The sequence below is a fragment of the Blastomyces dermatitidis genome (assembly GCF_000003525.1).
Source record: "Blastomyces dermatitidis ER-3 genomic scaffold supercont1.2, whole genome shotgun sequence".
Classification (NCBI taxonomy): Eukaryota; Fungi; Ascomycota; class Eurotiomycetes; order Onygenales; family Ajellomycetaceae; genus Blastomyces; species Blastomyces dermatitidis.
The window spans coordinates 1,590,577-1,611,694 of NW_025544775.1; the positions used below are offsets into that span (position 1 = coordinate 1,590,577).

The 21,118-nt window shown below is 38.2% G+C and overlaps 3 protein-coding genes across 4 annotated transcripts; 1 reads left to right on the plus strand and 2 right to left on the minus strand.

Moving 5' to 3' along the window:
* Positions 1-9,487: 9,487 nt before the first annotated feature.
* On the minus strand, positions 9,488-11,014 carry BDCG_16373 (uncharacterized protein). The gene has a single exon (XM_045425616.1). The coding sequence runs from the start codon at positions 9,964-9,966 to the stop codon at positions 9,604-9,606; it is 363 nt and encodes a 120-aa protein (XP_045279618.1). The 5' UTR covers positions 9,967-11,014; the 3' UTR covers positions 9,488-9,603.
* BDCG_01507 lies at positions 10,898-19,885 on the plus strand. Of its 2 annotated transcripts, XM_045417016.1 has the most exons (5): positions 10,898-11,726; positions 11,931-12,365; positions 12,449-14,420; positions 14,507-17,123; positions 17,210-19,885. In XM_045417016.1, the coding sequence occupies exons 3-5, from the start codon at positions 12,604-12,606 to the stop codon at positions 17,837-17,839; spliced, it is 5,064 nt and encodes a 1,687-aa protein (XP_045273949.1). In that variant the 5' UTR covers positions 10,898-11,726; positions 11,931-12,365; positions 12,449-12,603; the 3' UTR covers positions 17,840-19,885. The 2 variants fall into 2 exon arrangements, with proteins under 2 accessions (XP_045273949.1, XP_045279619.1); XM_045417017.1 differs by having other exon boundaries at positions 11,010-11,726; positions 11,931-14,420; positions 17,210-19,650.
* BDCG_01506 (uncharacterized protein) lies at positions 11,036-11,803 on the minus strand (the record flags this gene model as incomplete). The annotated part of the gene is made up of 2 exons (XM_045417015.1): positions 11,036-11,697; positions 11,760-11,803. The coding sequence occupies 2 exons, from the start codon at positions 11,801-11,803 to the stop codon at positions 11,517-11,519; spliced, it is 225 nt and encodes a 74-aa protein (XP_045273948.1). The 3' UTR covers positions 11,036-11,516.
* Positions 19,886-21,118: the final 1,233 nt, after the last annotated feature.

Consider the following 21,118-nt stretch of genomic DNA (forward strand, 5'->3'; position numbering starts at 1 on the left):
CCCCTATCACACCACAACCCCGGGCCAAATTGCCATACAAATTGTAAGGTGAAGAGACCTAGCCATATGCACCAATCTTCTTGATTTTGGAAGATCTTCAATCTGTAGTTGTGAAGATATCTGAGGAGCAATCTCTGCAAAAACCCTGTCCATCTTTGATGTTTCAAAACATCAATGCTAAGTCTCACCCTTGTACCGCCCTTTCTAATCTGACTCATTCTCAGCAGAAAAATACAAAAAGATATCTCAGTGATAATATTAAAGTATATAATCAACAGTCACTTCTGAAGTGCAATCTTCATGATCTGTCTTCAGTGTATCTAGATATTAATACTGAGTCTCACTCTTGGCCCATCCCCGGCAGAAAAATACAAAAAGATACCTCAGTGATAATATCAAGTATATAATCAACAGACTCTTCTGAAGTGCAATCTTCACAGTTCATTGTCAGTGTATCTAGACTTCAATATCAAGTCTCACCCTTGTACTATCCCTCTCAATCTAGCCCATTCTCAGTAGAATGATATAAAAAGATATCTCAGCAACAGCATTTAATACATAATCAGTGAATAACAAGTTAACAGCATATTAACAACTATAAAATCAGTATACTTCAAGATCTGACTGAGTCTTTGATCTCTGCACAGTGAGATATATTAAATCTAGTTTTAATATCTCAATATTCAATAGATTCTGCAAGAAATTGAGAACAGCAACACTAGATTTCTATTAAATTTGAGAATTAACTCTATATTAATATAATCATTGACAAAGTCTTCTATTTTAAGATATAAATAATCAGTTCCTCTACATCTCACTGACAATATTTATATTATTATATAGAAACAGACTTATATTCTCTATAATATCAAGACTCTGAAGAGGAAAAGTCTTGATAGAGAGTATACAGTAGTGTATATCTTAACAGTTTCTATCTCATTCTTCTGCAGCAGTTAATGCAAAAAAAAAGATCTGAGAAATAGTTTTTTACTTCTCTTGAAAAAGTAAGGTATTTTTCTCTGAGTTTTATACAATATTCTTACAAAGAATTAAAAACAGAGTTATTTTCTGTCATAATTTCATATTCTTTTAAGTAAGAATTACTTTTTCAGTGACTGAAGAGCTTTTATTAATACTTAATTCTTTTTTACACTCTTTATTAACTGATTTGAGTTGCACACTTGTTGTGTGAGGAGAATTGAATAATTTAGAATAAAATTGAATAGTTTTAATCAATTTCTCTGCAAAAAATTGACTTATTTTTTATCAGTTTTTCTCTCAAAAACTGTCATATCATCTGATTTACTATCAATTGATATCATACTTTTTCCTCACTATATCTCAAGAAAGAGATTGTAAAGATTTTATTGATTTATCTTAAAAATCAATTTTAGTTTATTAGATTCTCTTTAAAAATCTAACCTAGTTACTGAACTAGAGTGAAAAAAATCAGATGTTTTATACACAAAAGTCTGCTATTCTTCTTTTGAAATAGTCTGATCAACATTTCAATTGAAAACAGACTTAGAAACCTCTTAATTAAAACAGTCTGATCAACTTTTCAATTCAAAAGAGTTTAATAAATATCTCAATTGAATTAGTCTGATCAACTTTTCATTGAGTAAGAATAATGAGTTCAAAAGTACACTTAGTTGATGTGGAAAAAGATGCTTTCTCAAATACTATTTCTAAGATTGAAATTCTGAAGAGAAGAAAGAAAGAAGAAATAGAGAAACAATAAGTTCTTGAAATACAGAAACTTGAAAAAGTAAGTAAAATTCTTGAAAAGCAGTATCTGAGTGAGATGAATGAAGAAGTTCTGTTAATTCTTCATACTCAGACTAGATAACTACAGAAAGTGATCAAGTTCAAACTTGGAATTTCAAACACAGTTCAAAAAACTTTGAAAATTTCTAATACAATCACTGACTCTTCAGTTTGCTCTTCTTTCTTTTCTACTTCTTCTTCTTCTTCTTCTTTAAATCAGAAGAAAATATATACTCAAGCAGCTGAATCTACTATCTCTAAACCTGCTGTCTCTAAATCTGCTATCTCAAAACCTGCTCAAAATTCTGAGAAAACTGAGAAGAATACTGCTCATACTTCTAGTGATAGAAGAGTGAAGAAAAAAATGTAAAAAGAGAAAAATCTTCAAATCTTCAGAAATAGAAGACTTATTCTCAAAGTCTCAAATCAGAACATATTGCAGAGAAATAAGCTAAACTCAAATCTCATTTTCAGAATTAGAAATGAAATCAATCAGCAGTTCTTTTCTCAGTTAATGACTGATATTGAAGTTCAAAAATCAGTTATAGCTTCAATTGAGTCATTCTTCTTTGAAAACTTCATCATTCTGACTACAATGTCTGAATTCAGTACTGAATTCCTTATTCAGAATGAGAATCTCTGAAAATCAGCAGTAGAATCTTTGTTAAACATAATAATTCTATCTGAGAAAGATGAAAAATGAGATAAATTCATTCTTCATAATATTTCAGTTGAAATTTTTGACTGTGAAGAAGAAATGCTACTTCTTAAAAATGAATTAGAAGAATACAACTCTATTCAACTGAGAAAGAAGCCTGTATAACTAAATTCAATTGAGTTTAGATAAAGCAGAAGAAATGCCTCTGTTCTAGTATATATAAAGACAATGAAACAGTCAAAGATCTCTGAAGTAAGAGTAACAGATTTGAAAATGAGAGTTTATAAATACAAAGACTTGAGAATGAATCTCAAAGCTCAAACACAGTGTTCAAACTGTCAAAGATATGAATACTTTACAATCTCCTGTTTCAGAGACTCAAAATGTGCATTCTGTATCAGAGATCACAAAACTAGTGAGCATAAATGTGAAACATTCTCAAAAAGAGATGAAATATGTTAACACACTCTGCTTAAATGCTCTAATTGCAAAGAAAAACATGCATCTAGCTCAAAAGAATGTATATTTGCTTCAAGAACTCAAAAGAACTGAAGAAAAGATGAAGCTCAGAGTAAATCTAGAACTGAAGAGAATAGTCAAGTCAGTAAACTCATAACTGTAAGCTCAAAAAGAAGAAACTCTCAACTATCTAAGTCTTCAAACTTCAATTCTTCAGCTAAATATAAACAGAATTTGAATTCTCAAACTTCTGTTAAGATTAGAGAATTGAGAAATAACTCTGATAATAAACTAGACATAATACAAGTAGTTGAGATTCCTACTTTTCAGAACAGTTATAATCTACTATCTGATAATAGTGATTAGATTCTACTCTACTTTCTTTTAGTATGAATATACAATAAAAATAACAAAAAAAGTTTAAAAACTCTTCAAAAATCACATTTATTCAAAATAATGTGAATAGAAACTCAAATTGCATTTATTCTTGTCTTCAAATTGTATTTGAATAAAAAGTTGATTTTATACTGCTTCAGAAGCCGAATTTTGATACTGAGTAAAAATATGTCATTTCTCATTCAAGCTACTACTGCTTTTTATCTCAAAAGTCTGAGATAAAGTCAAGAGTAGTGATCTATGAAAGAAAGAGATCAAGATATTAATTTAATCTAAGATTTAATATCATGTCTGACTCTGATATTCTGATGAGTGATATTATAGATAAAGAAAATGAGTTTGATACTATACAGCTTATAAATATCTATAATGAAAAGTCATTGAAGAAATATAATAATATCTGAATAATTGATAGAGAATTTCTGAACATAACTTCATTAAAAAACTCTATAATTGTAGAAGACTTCAATGCACATCATCTCTGATGAAATTCAGAATATAAGAGAGCAGTGAGAGCTGATAATCTGATTAAATGAATCTTTGAGCATTCAATAGATTTGATTAATAAGTCTGATCAATAAACATTCTTTAGAAAAGACATGAAACAGAAGTCTATTATAGATCTAATCTTTATATCACAAAATCTAATGAAAAGAAGACTTGTAAACTGGTTTATTAATTCAAATGAGACATCAGAATCAGATCATGAGATTATTCAATTTAATATTGAACTGAGTGAAAAATAAATGAGTGAAAATCCTCTTCTCTCTAATCAGTATAACTTTGAAAAAGCTGATTGAAAAGCAGTTGAAGAAAGCATAAAACTGTTAAAATCTGAAAGATAGAATGAGCTATATTGAAATTCTGATCAAGATATCTCAAATGAAATGCTTGAGAATAGAGTGAAGCTTATTACATTTATTATTCTAACAAGTATTAGAGATAATATTTCAAAGAGAAAATCTTCTGAGTATTCAAAATCTTGATAAAATAAGAATATCTTATTTAAAAGAAAAGAATTAGCTACTGCTAGAAGAGATTAGAAGAATGATGTAATATCTGATAAAGAGTTCAAAGCTGTCAGAAATAAATATTTTTCAGATATTAAAAGAGCTAAAACAGACTGCTGAAATAAATTTCTTGAAGAAGTATAAGAGAAGAAAGTTTTTAAAGCTTTTAACTATACTAAAACAAGAAGTGTATTAAAACTTCCAGTCTTAGAATATGAGTTTCAGAATGAATTATATACAGCAAACTCTTTTGAGAAAAAATGTCAAGCTTTTATGAGAATTCTCTTTCAGAACTCATCAGATTCAGATTCAGATTTAGAGAAAGAGAATATATCACTTCTCAACTACATTGATGAAAATGACTGAGAATGACCTGATCTTACATAAGATGAATTAGAGTCAGCTATCTTCTCAAGTTCTGTTAAAACTGCTGCAGATCCTGATTCAATTAATCACTTAATTATTCAGAATACATATTTCTACTTAAAGAATGAATATTTGAAGCTCTTTTTCAATCTCTTGAAAAATGAATATCATTCTGAATGCTGAAGAGAAGTCACAGAAGTGATTCTTACAAAACCTAATAGAAAAACTTCAATTTCTAAGTTATATAGAGTAATATCTCTATTGAACTGTCTAGAAAAGGTTTTAGAAAAGATAATAGCTACTTAACTATCTTTTATAAGCTCTATAGATAATTCTCTTTTATTCAGTGAATAAATGAGAGATAGAAAACAGTGTTCTGCAATTGACACTGTTCTCTCAATTGTTTATGATATTCAAATAGCAAAACATGAGAGTCTGGTCTCAACTGCAGTTTTCATTGATATAAAAGAAGCATTTGATTATGTTTCAAAGTCAAAGTTAATTCAGACATTGAAGATATTAAAATTATCACTTTCTCTAATAAAATGAGTTAACTGTTTTATATCTAAAAGAAGTATATAACTCTTCTTTGATGGAATAAAATAAGACAAGACTGAGATAAAAATAGAAGTATCACAGAGATCTTTAATCTCATCTATTTTATTTACAATATACACTGTATATTTATTTAAAAATAGAAATATGAGAATAGTGTGATCTCTGAGTTATATGAATGATATTGGTCTAGTCTACAGCTCAAAAACTATCAAAGAGAATTTGAAAGTAATTGAAGAAGCTGCAAAGAAAATCTTTATTAGAGCAGATATCAATCAAATTTAATTTGATATAAATAAAACTGAGTTAATTCACTTCTTTTCAAGATTCAATGAGAAAGGACTATCTCTAACTCTTTTAAATAGAGAGATTAAACCCAGTGTAAATATCAAATGATTAGAAGTATGATTAAACTTCAAGTTGAATTTTAAATATCATATTCAATAAAGAACTGTCAAGGCAGAAAGACTATTGAATAACATAATCAGACTATCAAATACAGAGAGAGATCTATTCTTCCAGACTATGAGACAGTTATATATAGTCTATATTACATCAGTAGCTGATTATGAAGTTCAAGTTTGATGAAATAATCAAGAGAATTTCACTGAACTCATTCAAAGTCTGTAAAACAGAGCCTTGAGAAGAATTCTGAAAGTATTCAAATCATCTTCTATTAAAGTAATGAAAATTAAAGCTTCAATTTCTTCTTCTGTTATTAGATTTGAAAAGACCTGTATGAACTATGCTCTGAGAGTTGTAAAGATGAGCTTAAATCATATAATCAGAGAAAGAGTCTCTTCTTCATTTCTATTAATTAACTCTGATAATGAACTGAATTGAAATAGATTTCTTGATTGAAATGAAAATAATTCTTCAAAGAAAATGTCTTCTCAACTGTACAGACTATACTCTCTGATTAAAAATCAATTTTCTTCTTTAAATGTTGAAAAAGTTGATCATGAGAAGTTATCTTTCTGAAGAGAAAAGCTTGAATCTCTTATAGACTTATAAATAAGTGAACTATTAAAAGAGAAAGAATATGAACAGTATTTGAAGAGAATTTCTACAATCAATATAAAAGACTCTATTCTGATTTATTCAGATAACTCAAAAAATGAGAACTTGAATAGATTAGATGCAGGAATTGCTTATACTGAAGATAATATCAATTTTATCTCAGATTTCTAAAATCTAGACTCTGAATGTGAAGTCTTTGATACTGAACTATTTATAATAGTGAAAGCTTTCAAACTCATTGAAATAAAATCTCATAAAAGAGGAAATTATTTGAAAGAGATATGAATATTCTCTGATAGTCAAGCTGCTTTAAAAAGACTTAGAAATAGTCAGATTCATAATGATCAAATGAATCTTGAACTGATCTTAAACTCTATTTTGAAAATTCAAAAGAGAAGAATATCAAAGCTGATAATTCATCTACACTAAGTTCCTGCTTATATGAATATTCATGACAATGAATTGACTGATTCAGCTGTAAAAAAGAGTGCAGAATTAAGCAGATCTATTTAAAAAATTATGTTCTGATCTTTTATAAAGAGAAAAATAAAAGAATCTTGTTTAAATAAGTGGAATGAAAGCTGGCAGAAACAAAAGAAGAGTATACATTATTCAAGATTTGAAACAAAACCCAAGTGAAAATCTTGTTCAATTAAATGTAAAAAGAAAATATTCTCATCTATAATACAGCTGAAACTAGAACATGGCTATTTCAAATCTTATATACAAAGATTTGATGATAGATTTGACTCAATAGAATGCTCATTCTGCAATATAAATGAGAATTCTGAGCATATTGTAATACACTGTGCATTATACAATAGTCTCAGAGTCAGATTGAAAGAGAAGTATGATCTAAATCAATTAAATATGAGATTCTTATTCTCAACTGAGACAGAAATTAAATACTTAATAGACTTTCTATCAGAAACTCAAGCAGCTATAAGAAAATGACTAAATTCAGAATTATCTGAATATGAAGAGGAGGAAATCAATCAGATATAGTCTGTTAAAACAGCTATATACTCTCTTTTAATAATTTATTTTGTTATAGTCTCTCTTTACTTTATCTTTTTCTTTATCTTTTTCTTTCAATTTCTTTCTATCTATCTATTTAATGTGTCTATCTTTGAGACTGTGTTCTTTTTCTCTTTTCCTTTATCATGATATTATCAAATGGTTTCAAAGTATCAAAAGATGTTAAAACACTACAATTTGTAAACAGTTTTTGTATTCTGGGCTGAAATTTTCTGATTTTGCATATCTGAAATTGATGAATGTATAATAGTTAACTTTACAGACATAGGAAAAACCCTGAGAACTAAAAGTTCTCAGGTAGATATCATAGTCTCTGACTGCATACATCTATAATTGAAGAATAATAATAATAATAGTAATCACTGAATAAACTGAATGAGACTGAATTTAATCTTCAGTTTTAGTCTTATTCTGATTTTGAAAGAATAATTATCTTTTACTATTTATTCTGAGAAATTACTCTTATTTCACTATTCTTGAATTAAATCTAGTTATTTTTCACATTATTTCTGAATGAAATAATTTATTTTCAGCTTTTTTTAATACTCAGTTCTGATGAGACTCATACTAAGAAATATATGAGATCAGATTAAATGAGATTAAATGTGAAATTCATAATTTCATCAGTCAGTCTATCTTGATATAATCTCAACATCTGTATTTTCTTCTGTATAATTAAAACTTGACCTGTATTTAACATTATATAGAAACTCATTATAAGCTCTGCTTGTATATAAGTATAATAAAAGAATAATAATAATAATAATAATTAATTAATCTAATTACACAGTATTAAAATTAGATAGTAGTCTTATACTGTCTCAGTAAGACTTACTATCTACTCTTATTACATTTCTAAAATAAGATTATCATTTTCACTTCTTAATTTAAGTTCATTTTATTACTTTAAATAACTTTAAATCTTATTTAAGTATTATTAAAAATCATTACTTTTTAAAAAATTAAAAATAGTCTAAAAAAAACCTTAAAATGTGTAAAAATAGTAACTTTATACTAAGAATGAGACTAAATAAAATTAAATAAGATCAGTTTCTTATTTTTTCTAAGTTATAGTCTTATTTTAAAATCTGATAAATAGTTACTTTGTATATTTTTTTAATAATTAGTCTTAGTGAGATTCATACTAAGAGATGTATAAGATTAGATTAAATGAGATTAAATATAAAATTTATAGTCTTATTAGCCAGTCTAGAAATAATTATTAATATTATTATTCTTTTATTATACTTATATACAAGTAGAGCTTATAATAGTAAGTTCTTACATAATATTAAATACAGATAAAATGCTAGTTATATAGAAGAAAATACAGATATTAAGACTATATTAAAATAATAAAAATATAGAAAGTATAAATGAGTAATAATTTAATATATATAATAATAACTTCTCAGTTCAGAAATATAGAGTAATTTATTATAATAATTTATACATTTCTATATTTATTAAAAATCTGAAATGTATAAGTTTTGAATTTAATATATTCTCTACAGATTTTAAATCTATATATCTTGATTTCTCACACTGAAATAATATTAAATAACTGTATTAATTATTCCGCTATCAGAATTATAGCAATTAAATTAGTTAATACTAAACTTTATATTTTTATTAAATATCTATTTTAAATTTATGAATTTCTCTTTCACTTTATTATAGTCTAATAGATAATTTATAGACTTATATACTTATATCTTACTCATAGTTTAATAAGAGATGTCAGAATCAGACTAATGAAAAATCATTATACAATTCACAGCAGCTTTGATATACTTAATAAAAAGAGAATAAATGTTAGTATTTAACTGTATTATTCATCTCTTAAGAGCTTTCTTCTAAGTGTTATTCAATGTTCAATTGATTGAAGCTCTTATAGTTTTTGATTTGTTTTCTTTAATTTATTTTATCAAGATTATATATGAAACTTTAAATTCTCATATCATCTTTGCAATTTTTAGTTTGTAATCTACTTTTAATGTGTCAATGGTGTTTTGAAGCTGAGCTTCAGTGAATTTAGATGATTTAGATATAATGGCGGTGATTAATGAATACTTGAAGATGAAGAATGATGATAATTACAGTTGCAGTGATATTACAGTTACACTGGGGTGCACTCACTAATGGTAGTAAGTTGCGCTTGGCACGGTTACTACTACTAGTTACTACTACTAACTTGCACTGCTTCTACAACTCATGGTTCAACAGCCAAGATTTGCATTGAATTAAAATATATTCATGCTGTCTCTATAATACACCGAGATTTTATTTTACAAGTCCTTCAGATAGTGTGATTTAATAATTACATGATGGTTATTAAAATCCGCGGTGTACTTGGCAACTAAGCAATAATAGGATTCTATGTGCGCCAAGTATTTCGTGAGCGCAGTGGTTGCAAAATCCGTCTAATGTCGAGATTTCTCGAATCCTCGGGGAGCTATGTGGGGAAGAAGTCATGGCATCAGCATCATGTTTGTTCTGGGAGGCTCTGTGGAGCCGTCGCCCGCATTGGATTTTACTCAAAAAATTCCAACAGTTTTCCCTGGGGGAAGGAGGAGGATGCTGATAGCAGGAAGGAAGTCGTTGAGCTGGATATGATATATGATTCATTCCTCTGCAGCATATCCAGGGCGACGTCCGTCCCTGGAAAACGGGAGTGTACCAACTTCGCGGGCCCATCGATCTTAAGTTTTGGTTAGGGAAGTTGGCTAGAATCCCGTGAGGATGTATGGACTTTTACAATGGCTGAGAGAGAGCCCATACAAGTGTCATGGAATCTTCCACTGCATAACATCGAAACATGCACGGGTTGGGTTATTCCGATCTAGTCGTAAATGGTAGACTTGACCGCAGACACTTGCTAAGATATTTTGGTGAGCCGTTGGTCGTTTTAATTTTTAAATTTCTTCATCAATAATAACGGTTTTGCCCAGCAGCCAACCCGGCCCGTCGGTCAACACCTACTGCGTAGAACAAACCTGATAAATCAACTGTCCTGTTCTCATCGAGTTTCTCAGAGGTTATCAGTTGCCTGGGGACTCTTCGCTGTTGAAATGGGATTGGGCTGGCCAACGAGTCAACAACTTCATTCCGATGATTCATGACATGGAAGGGCAGCAGGCTCAGCCTCTCTCGAAACAGATACGTGCATTGCATTATTGGGCACAACGTAGGGCTCAAAACATTTTCGAACTTGAAACCCCTTTCATCAAGTCTCAAGCAGGTAAACGTTAGCGATGTCGCGATCTCCTAGATGTCTGTTTTGAGTTTTCCGTAGAGAACGTTGCTTTTTTTTTTTTTTTTTTTTTATCTATATTTTTTATTAGTTACTGCTTTTCTCGAGCGGTGTTGTCATTCGATGGGGCTGGCCAAGCCAACAATCGACGCTTGGGCTCCAGCAGGCTCGAAGGGGACCGGGTCTCCGCAGCCAGGGAGCCCCATAACCAAGCCCTAAAAGGGCCGCCAGTAACAGTCCCCAGCCTAGCGCTCAAGGGCTTTTGACTAGCCCGCTAAACCCTGCCGAGGCGGCCGCCTCCCTGTCCCACCCCTTGTGCAGAAGGCTGACCCCCCTCCGTTGTCGCCCAATGGCTACAGCCCAATAAGCGGGCAGCGCACCCCCCCCCCCCAAAAAGGCCATCCGTTGGGTTGGTTGGCTGCAAGTCTGCAGGTTGGAAAACGACGGGTGTTGACCTGCAAGTTGTGCGTACCTTGGTTTGTCCACCAGAAAAGCCAGAGCAGAGCAGGTGAAGGGGTCTTCAGTTGGCTGTTGGCGGCTCCAGATGACCAAGGCCTTATAGCCAGCGGCGTTGTGGGTGTGTTGCCACTGGCCCACTGGGTGGGTTGGACAATCATATGGGTGGTCGGACGGGGCTTGGTTTCAAAGTTCAGGCGCGAGCTAACCCAGGCTAAGCAAGCCTCTTGTCAAACCCCGGTGGATCCCAACCCACCGCAATCCACTCCAGCGCAACATCCACTACACACCCACCCAAGACATGCAACAACATCCAGCAAAAGATCCTCTCCACCACGTTGTCAATCATCACGTTCTCTCTGCTCCTGTTTCCCTCTCTCTATCCGTCTCTCCGACTGTGGTTCTCTAACTCTGACTCTCTCTGACTCTATCTGCGGTCACTATTCCTCAACTTCTGCATTCCCCACCGCATCTTTCTCCTCTTAACACCGGCTGCCATAGCCACCCTCGATCCCTTCTATTGATTGCCCTTTGCCCGTTAGATTTCCAGTTGATCCGTTTTCCACCTAGCATCGACCTCGTCTCTCCGTTGAATACCGCTATTATTGCGTTTCACCCTCGTAGATCCTTCGGCTTTAGCCTCGTTGGGAGCCTTCATATTTCCCAATATCGCGTTTAACCAGACTCTCCGTCCCTCTCTCTCCTCCACCGCCCTCGCTCTATATATATGTCTCTGTAGTTTTTCGAGGTGAGTGTGGATGACTTTGACCCTTTAGCACACCCACCGGGGAGTTGATAGGCAGCGATCCAAAAGTGCGCCTGCATGATCTCTGGTCACCCTTGGCGTCTCCAGCTTGCTTTTTTTTTCTTCTGACCGCGCCCTTCGTCACTCACTATTTACTCTATTTGCTTCTCATCTTCCATCAACCACATCTGACGTCTATCTCCAAAGGGCCCTAGAAATATAATTTCTTCCGCCTCGCTGGGTATTATCTGTTTTCTCCAGGACGCCTGTAACCTGGATTCCTACACTTAAACTACAACTCTTCTCTGCGTCCACTTCCGCTCTTACATATCCTCCGAACATCGCTCCGAATTCGAATTATCCAGACATCTGTCGAAAATTTACTCCAGACCCCAACCAGCGCTTCCGGCTTGCTCGTATACCAGTTGAAGTGGGTTTTACGGTTCGCCGGACCCGAGACTATAGTCCTTCAGTCGCTCGCTGCTGGTTTGGCGTGTTTTGCACTACGCAGCAGGCCGGGCAATCAATCAATATATCTATTCCAATAGACAGCCTCATCACACAACTATAGCCGAAAACTTTTTGGACAATATTTTGGAACCAGCCATTACCGTGGAAGCTACCCGTCGTTCGTTGTGCTTTGTAAGGGAATGAACTTCATGGATTGATGTGGACTATTTTGATTGGCGTTTAGTGCCCTTTCTAACACTACTGAGTTTGACTAGCCATGGCATGATGCGGTGTCTGAAACGATCAAAAGAACGGTTTTGTCGATAAAGAGTTGGGCAGGCTCCCTGTTGTCCGTTGCTCTTGTCGATCGTTTCTTCCTTTTCCTCTACCCTTCGAGAGAGTGTTCCCCCTTCTTCCACAGACAAGAGCCATGTTACCGTCTGTGGCACAGCAGTCACACCACTTCCTACATCACCATCTGGACCATCAGCCGCCTTTCGACCCATTAGATCCTCTCTATGATCTGGCCGGCAACTCCTTGCGATCGGCTTTCCGCCAGGGTCAGCAGTATGGATACCCAGACCAGCAGCAGCATTCGGTGATGCTACGTCAGCGGGTCCAATACCAGCGACCCATCCAGCGACCAAATGGTCAAGATTTGACGACCGCGTCTTTGGTTCAAAATGGAAACACTGTAGAGAACACGCTGAGGCGGAAAACGCCCAACGGAACGCTGGCGGCTGGATACGACGGCACACTTGGTGATCTATCTATTCAGCGTCCAGCGTTAAAGCATATTTTGGTTTCATCATTGGATAATGGCCAGCCTATATCACCACACTCCGCTCTTCCAACTGAGTCATGGCAATACAAAAGCCTCGAACCGCCTCCGGCGTCCCAATTTCAGAATTTCCCGCCAACCTACAAGTACGAGGGAACCAGATCCACCGGCCTTCCGAGTGGTATGTCCCAAAACACCAATGGCACAAGTTGGATTCGGTCCTTGCACTGTCCGCCTGGCATCGATTCAATGCTAAATCAAACAGCATCGCTGCTTCCGTCACAGAGGTACTATATGCAAAATGGCCCTCCCATCCCGACGGTATTGGCTTCTTCGTTGCAGTCTAATCTTGGCCCAACCGCCTCCGGGGGGGCTGGTCCTTATGGACCCTATTGGCCTGATGGTGCCTACATCCCGTATCGACCTGCTGCGTCTCGCGATGCACGATACCAATCGACACCCGCATTTGGCCCTGTTCAAGATAACTCCGCAGCTTTTGCGTCCCTGCAACAACCCTTTAATAGACAGTCCCTCCCTTCCACGGACCTAATTACTCTAGGATTTTCCTGGAACCCCTTACCAGCCCAACCAACCCAACAAAATCTGCATCAGTTGTATAATTCGGACCCAGTCGTCCAGGAGTCGTTTCCTCGCCATTCGCAACAAAACCAACTAGATACGTTTTGGGAGCAAAATAACGCTCCTTACCACACTAGATCGGCGCAAAATGCACGACACGATACGCTGCAGCAAAGGCAACCCCAATTAGATAACTTCAACTGGCAAGCTCTACCGCAACAGAATGCGTTTCAACGGTCAACGGCGGACGTTAGCTCAAGACCAAGGAATACTGAGTTTAAAGAAAAGATTCTCTCCTGGGCACATAGTGTATATGTTGACCTACTTACTTCACTTCACCATACTAGAAGGAAAAATGCCGCTCTAGGGATCCAAGACAATAATGGCCGTTCCAAACCGAATATATACCCCAAACCCCCAAGACAACCGGCTTCTGACTTCAGCTCACAGTCTGGTAATGCGGATGCTACTTTTCCAAATCAACAGTTCCTTCGAACCCATTCTCGGCCACTGGACTTGATGACACAAAATCAGATGGATGGCAAACAATTTCCTTTGCGCAATTCTACGGTGCCCGGGAACAATCTCATGCGGAACTACCACGACAAACGCGTTAATTTCGGTCAGCATTCGAATCACCGGTTAGCGGATGCTAATGGATTTGATAACCTTCGGCCGATATGTCGCTCTTCCGGTGCTAATGTGTACAGTGAGGCTTCGGTGATGGAGAATGCTGCGTCTGCCCTGGAAATCCTCTCTAGCCTTTGCCTCGAAAGTGGATGGGAATGGATTGATGGAATGCTTGTTGGTGGATGTCTCGCTTACGGCCTTGGGGATTATGATAAAGCCCTTAGGTGGTATACTCGAATACTTAATAAGGATGCTTCGTACGTCTCACCCCCTTATTATTGCTGCTGTGATAGTCGAACAGCCCATTTTGCGTTTGTTGTCCTAACATTTCTCTTTTTGATAGGCACGTTGAGGCGATATCAAATCTTGCGGCGACACTTTTCGCTCTTGATCGTCGTGAGGAGGCGCTCAACCATTGGCTACGGGCTGTCAAGCTGCGTCCAAGTTATTTCGAAGCTGTAGAACACCTCATTGGTCTCCTCTGCAGTAGTCAACGGGGTAAAGAAGCAGTTAATATCATTGAATACGTTGAAACAGCTCTGCGGGTTACGGCGAATGGAGAATGCTTCAAGATGGACGGTCTTATCAGCGAAACAGACAGTGAAACGGAGAGCAGAGAGTCGAGCGTTTCAACTACAGAGTCCATGGACAAAGCAGCATTTGATTATGAAGCGGAACCTGATAGTCCTCCTAGCTTCGGTGCTGGTACAAACAAAAATGCGGCCCCCGGTTTTGGATCAAGCGGATATGCTATACCTGGCTGCGATAATGGAAGAATACTTGCTCTAATACACGCAAAGGGTAATATGCTCTATGCCTTGGGTGATAATAGCGGGGCAGCGTCCGCCTTCGAAGATGCCATTCTCATCGGAGCAGGGAGACGGCGGCGTGGAATTCGAAGTCTTATCAGCCTGATACTGTCGGCTTTTGAGGAGGACAATCGTCATAATTTCCCCGCACCCTCGCAGCGGCGCGACTCTACCAACGCACTGCTTCTTTACCCTGATAAGGCACTGCAAACAGCGACACTCGTTTTCCCTCCCCAAGGGAACCTCCCTGGATTCCAGCACATCCCCGACGGGATTGCCAAAAAGGCAGCTATTTCTACTACCAGCAACTCGTTGCTCTCTTTGGCCAAAATCTATCAAGATGGAATGTCTTCCAGTTCAAGTCTTGGAGGCTCAAAACCCTCTACGGGAGTCCGTGATATTCTTGCTCTTTATTACCTTTCTCTATCACTCCAGCCCAGCCCATCCACGGCCAACAACGTCGGAATTTTGCTCGCGAGCATCCAGCAGATTGGACCACCTAATCCGTCCCATGCATCTGGCGAAAACCAGCTGCCGGATATCCCTGGAGTTGTTCCAGGGAGCGGAATTGCTCTTGCCCTGGCTTATTATAACTACGGGCTGAACCTTGACTCGAAACATGCTCATCTCTATACGAACCTTGGCAGTCTTTTGAAGGACATTGGACAACTCCCAGCCGCAATCAAAATGTATGAACAGGCCGTGCAATGCGACAGTAAATTCGACATTGCGTTGGCCAATTTAGCCAATGCTGTTAAAGATTCAGGGCGGATTAACGATGCGATTGGTTACTATAAAAGGGCCGTTGCTGCTAATCCTGAGTTTGCAGAGGCAGTTTGTGGTCTTGCAAACGCATTGAACTCGGTTTGCAATTGGAGTGGCAGAGGTGGGATAGCAACTGGCAATGGTGCCCGCGACCGATGGCATGTCGATGACAAGGGGATGCTTCGGGATGCGAAGGAAATGGGAGTTGATTCCGGCTGGATTAAACGTGTTGTTGAAATCGTGGATAAGCAGCTCAAGGATGGGGAAACATGGGGAAGTGGTGTGCTAGCTTCCATGCCGCGGGACCAGTTCGGGCTTAGTTTAGCTCTCGTTGGCAAAGACTCGGTTTTGAGCCATTACAATGCTTCTTTGAACGCTCTTCTGAGAAACTGGGCGGGAAAGAAATGGGAAGGCTCGAGAATTGTGAGGCTCGTCGAACGAGCGATAAAGTGGATCGGTTGGCGTTGGTATCAGGATCGATACGTTCATGGCAAAGAGTATCCCCCCTCGAAATACTCCCGGCCGCAACTCCCAGCTAGTTTAGCCGCTCCCAACGCCCCGACCGTTTTACCGTTCCACACTTTTACATGCCCCCTTTCAGCAAAGCAAATCCGTCACATTTCGCAACGCAATGGTCTGCGAATATCGTGCTCGACACTTCGATCTCCTTGGCTGCCTGGAACGGTGTTCCGCCCTCCCCCACCACCTAACCCCCATTTAAACGTCGGGTATGTTTCATCAGATTTCAACAATCATCCGCTTGCGCACTTGATGCAGTCTGTTTTCGGCCTCCATAACCCTTCTCGAGTCAAGGCGTTTTGCTATGCAACAACAGCCAGTGACAACTCCGTGCATCGAAAACAGATAGAACGTGAAGCCCCTGTTTTCCGTGATGTCAGCAGCTGGCCTGTGGATCGACTAGTGGAACAAATCGTCAATGACGAGATACACATTTTGATAAACCTAAATGGTTATACCCGTGGAGCAAGGAATGAGGTTTTCGCCGCCAGGCCGGCACCAATACACATGTCATTTATGGGATTCGCGGGTACACTAGGCGCTGAATGGTGCGACTATATCCTTGCGGACCAGATTTCAATTCCTCCTGAAACCCTCGCTCCAAGGAAACGCATTACTCGGGTCGAAGATCGGTTGGTAGAGGAGGATCATGGCGAAGACCTCGAAGATTGGATCTATGGAGAGAGGATCGTTTTTACCCGTCATACATTTTTCTGCTGTGACCATCGCCAGAGTGCTCCAGATTCGCAGGACAGGCGGTTGACCTGGGAAGAGGAGCAAAGTAACAGGTGGAAAATGCGCAAAGAGATGTTCCCCGATCTCCGTGATGATGCCATAATCCTTGGTAACTTTAATCAACTTTATAAGGTATGAAAACTTCCCGCTATTCAAAAAATGCTTATCCCTTTGGACCAATTTCTCAAATGAAACTAACAATTTTCGAATCGCTTTAGATCGAGCCAACCACGTTTCGTACCTGGCTACGTATTCTTGCCCACATCCCGAACGCAATTCTCTGGCTTCTTCGGTTTCCAGAACTTGGAGAACACAATCTCAAACAGACAGCTGTTGCCTGGGCCGGCGAGGCCACGGCCTCCCGCATCGTTTTCACCGATGTCGCTCCCAAACATGCACATATTTCTCGTGCTCGCATTTGTGATTTGTTCCTTGATACCCCTGAATGCAACGCCCACACAACTGCGGCCGACGTCCTCTGGAGTGGTACCCCACTTCTCACCCTCCCCAGATATAAATATAAAATGTGCTCCCGCATGGCTTCCAGCATCCTCACCAGCGCCCTCCCGCAGACTGAAGCTGGTCGCCAAGCTGCTCATGAGCTCATTGCATCTTCAGATGAGGAGTATGAAAAACGTGCTATAAGTCTTGGCCTGGATCTGAGATATGAACTGGGTGGCCATGGTCGTGCTAGGGGGAGACTGGTTGAATTGAGAAAAATGCTTTTCCTGAATCGATGGGAAAGTAAACTCTTCGATACCAAACGATGGGTGAATGATCTGGAAGATGCGTATGATGCGGTGTGGAGGAAGTGGGTAAGAGGGGAAGAAGGCGATGTGTGGCTGTAGTATTGCGGGGCCTTTTAGGACTGGCTATCAGCGCGGAATTTCGTTACTCTCCAGCCCTGATCGTTACGCACGGATGCTCATTTCGCTATTTATAGGATCACCATCGCTTGGCCTTCGAATCATCCAACGTTTCTCCACACCCCTTACTTCTCCATCTGGATCATAAGTGCGTTTCATTACACCTTTATTAAATCTACCTTGTGATATTTCATGTTTTATTCCCTTTGTTATCGTCACACTTATTTATCGCCACCCTCCTACCTCCTGAAACAACGGGGCTTTGTTTTATGCTAAAACAGTTTTTGTCGATTTTCCCTTTTGTTGTACGACTTCTGGAAGAAGCGTATCTTGTCTGCCAACGGCGTTATCTATTTAATCCTCTATGTATGGCACTTTGGGGCACAAACAGGATATATAGCATGTATTGGACATGGGACTTTTAAGAGCTGGGATGGCATTTTGTCGGGGAAAACATGACTGGAAATGGCAAGCAGGGTGGGCAATATTCTCTGAGCGCAATAAGTTTTTTATCAAATTATTTTTGCCTTGGAGAGTTGACTCCATCCCTGCTCGGCTCGTTTACTTTGTTTTGGTTTGATTTAACTAACTCTTTAGTTATCCTTACTATTTTTATAGTTTTTCGATTTTTTTGGGCCCTCTTATTCATGTATTCTCTCCCACTACACCCTTCTTGGGATAGAGATCCTGTTTTTTGTATATTGAATTCTCGTCCTGGCTCTGCTTTTGCTTCTGCTCTATACCTGACCCCAATTTAACGGGTGTTACTATTTTGGGCGATTCTCTGTTATTTTGCCCCCTTCAGTTGGGTTTAATATTCCCTTCGGTTATCCTTATAACCCTTCTTCCGCCGTCGCCACAACAACATGGTTCCAACTACATCAAATCATGACTGTCAGTTCCAGAGACTCTGGGAAAAATAAGAAACATCATCGTGTCACATCTGTTTTGTTTCCTGGCAGGTAGGATAAGGTACTTAGCCACCTGAACTGTCCAACCAAAAAGGAAAAAAGGGAGGGGGTTATCAGTTAGCTGCCAGCTTGTGGCTATCATTCTAATTATTTTTGTGATGATACTGATGAGTGATGATGAATGATGAATGCCTATTTGAATATTGCTGCGAGTTGGGCATGCTCTTCGCTGTCTGGCTATTTAGTTACCCTTTGCGGGGCGAGGCGTTTGATTCTCTTTTTTGATTTATATGGTTATACTTTTACAATTTGTGATTGATGGGCATATGGATTTGAGCATATGGTACCTGGATTCTATTTTTTTTATTTTTTATTTTTTTCCTTTCTGCCTTCTGTTTCTAGCTCTCCTTTTTTCACCCCTTGTTGTACTCCATGGAACTGGATCATAGGCCCCCTTGAGTTCTTTTGTTTTTTTTACCTTTTTATCTCAGCATAATAGATTACGGATCGCCAGCTTCGCAAGATGGGAAATGGCTATGTTAGGAAAAGAGGGGGGGAAACCAGCCCCCCCCCCACCCCCCTTCCCCCTCAATTAAATATGGGAAATTTAAGATTTATTTAAGTCCTTGACTGAGTAGATAGAAGATGAGTTGGTGGTTGGTGATCGGGATGGGATACTCACTCCTATTTCCTGGTTCTATTTTATTTTTTCTGGAACTTTGTGTATTCGTACACAGAAAAGTAAATGCCTGGCGGTCGGATGGGATTGCTAAGATGTCAATTGTTTGATTATTCGATGGCAATATAAGCTATATCCACTATATATATATAGGTAGATCATTGATTCGTTGTGCAGTGTGTCTCTGAGGCTTTCAAAACTAATTCGACGAAATCTCTTCTTAATATTTGTATGTCTATATGTCTTCTGATTTTCTTTGTACACGGCTTTCTCTCTTCTTTCTAATCATCCCAGACTTGCGCAGGGTGCGTGGTTCCAGCATCCTAGTGTTATCTTATATGTATGTATATATATATATCGAACGAGAGATGCATAAAAATAGATGTGAGTTTGAACGAATGTGTCTACATGTATGTACCGATGCATGTTTTTGTGGAAATATGGCCTATATATCTGGGTTCAATTTAATCTATGTCCGCTTTTACTACGTGTACTCTTGAACATCTGTCGAGTATATTTTTAGAATTATAGATATTTTGATGCATAAATAAACATTTCTTATGCGTAGGACAACAAAAAGGATCCACTGGAGTTTTGTTAGAATATAGAGAAAGAAAAAAGGAAAATCGTAATTCACAAGTTTTTTGCATCTACCCGAGTGCTGTTATTCGGACGACGTATCGTAATAAACGGATGGGACACGGAAGAAAGATACATGGCAACACAGCATTCTTCTTCCCCCAAACATCTTCTGATAGTTATCACGCATATCACATGTCGCAAATATAGTCGCCCCAGGCATCATATACATGTCAAGATAACAACGTGGGAAACATCTCACAGAGGCTCGTGGCGGGCAGTTTCGCGCATTCATGTGCGATTGGCTATTGACAAGGTACTCACTCAGTACACAAGTATTCGGCAGAAAGAGCGCGATATGCCTGGACGGTGGTGCTCTTTCAAGATCTTAGATCCACCACTTTGACAAAAGGAGCAGCAGGTTCCGAAGCTACAAATTCAGGCTCTGATTTTCTGCAGACTTGCGCGTTCAGATTCGCACTTCGTACATGAAGATATTGGACTTGGGCTCATTGAAGTGCGGATATACGCGTGATTCACACAATGATAGCTCCATGAGAGGAGAAAGCATGAAAACAGGGGTAAATAACGGGCAATCTAGCAGACTATCAAAAAAGATCTATGCCTGCGACCTGTGTTCGGGCGCGGTAGCATTTCATGTAAGTTAATGGCTAACTCCGAAATCCTGAAACAGGAGAGCGCATTTGATCTGTTGTTAGAGGTCCAGTTCGTACAGTCACCAGGCATCCAAGACTCCTAATCTCCCCGTACTGCACACACTGCACGCTCATAGCAAGCAGGAAGCAGACACCCGTGGACCTGGACAATCCACGACGTCCTCAAGGGATCTCGGAGCGCAGCACGTGATATCTCAATTCTAGGTACTCATATCCGTGAGCTGCGAGATATCAGGACACACAAAAAAAGTGATTGACATCGGCAATGTGACTAGGAGATAAGATTTGCCTCCTCTCCAGCAGCACATTCATGCAGAGCCAGAGCCAAAACAATTCGAGGGTCGTGGGGACACTGTGGAATCTCCACGTACTGAAAAATCATTCCCAGAAATCGGCATTGCCAGGTGCCCCCTTC

What these genes read in the sequence shown, in the direction of transcription:
- BDCG_16373 (XM_045425616.1), bottom strand. Translation starts at nt 9,966, where the DNA reads ATGGGCCCGCGAAGTTGGTACACTCCCGTTTTCCAGGGACGGACGTCG.
- BDCG_01507 (XM_045417016.1), top strand. Translation starts at nt 12,604, where the DNA reads ATGTTACCGTCTGTGGCACAGCAGTCACACCACTTCCTACATCACCAT. An exon ending in ATACTTAATAAGGATGCTTC is followed by an intron (nt 14,421 to 14,506) that starts GTACGTCTCACC and finishes TCTTTTTGATAG; the next exon opens with GCACGTTGAGGCGATATCAA. An exon ending in ACTTTAATCAACTTTATAAG is followed by an intron (nt 17,124 to 17,209) that starts GTATGAAAACTT and finishes GAATCGCTTTAG; the next exon opens with ATCGAGCCAACCACGTTTCG.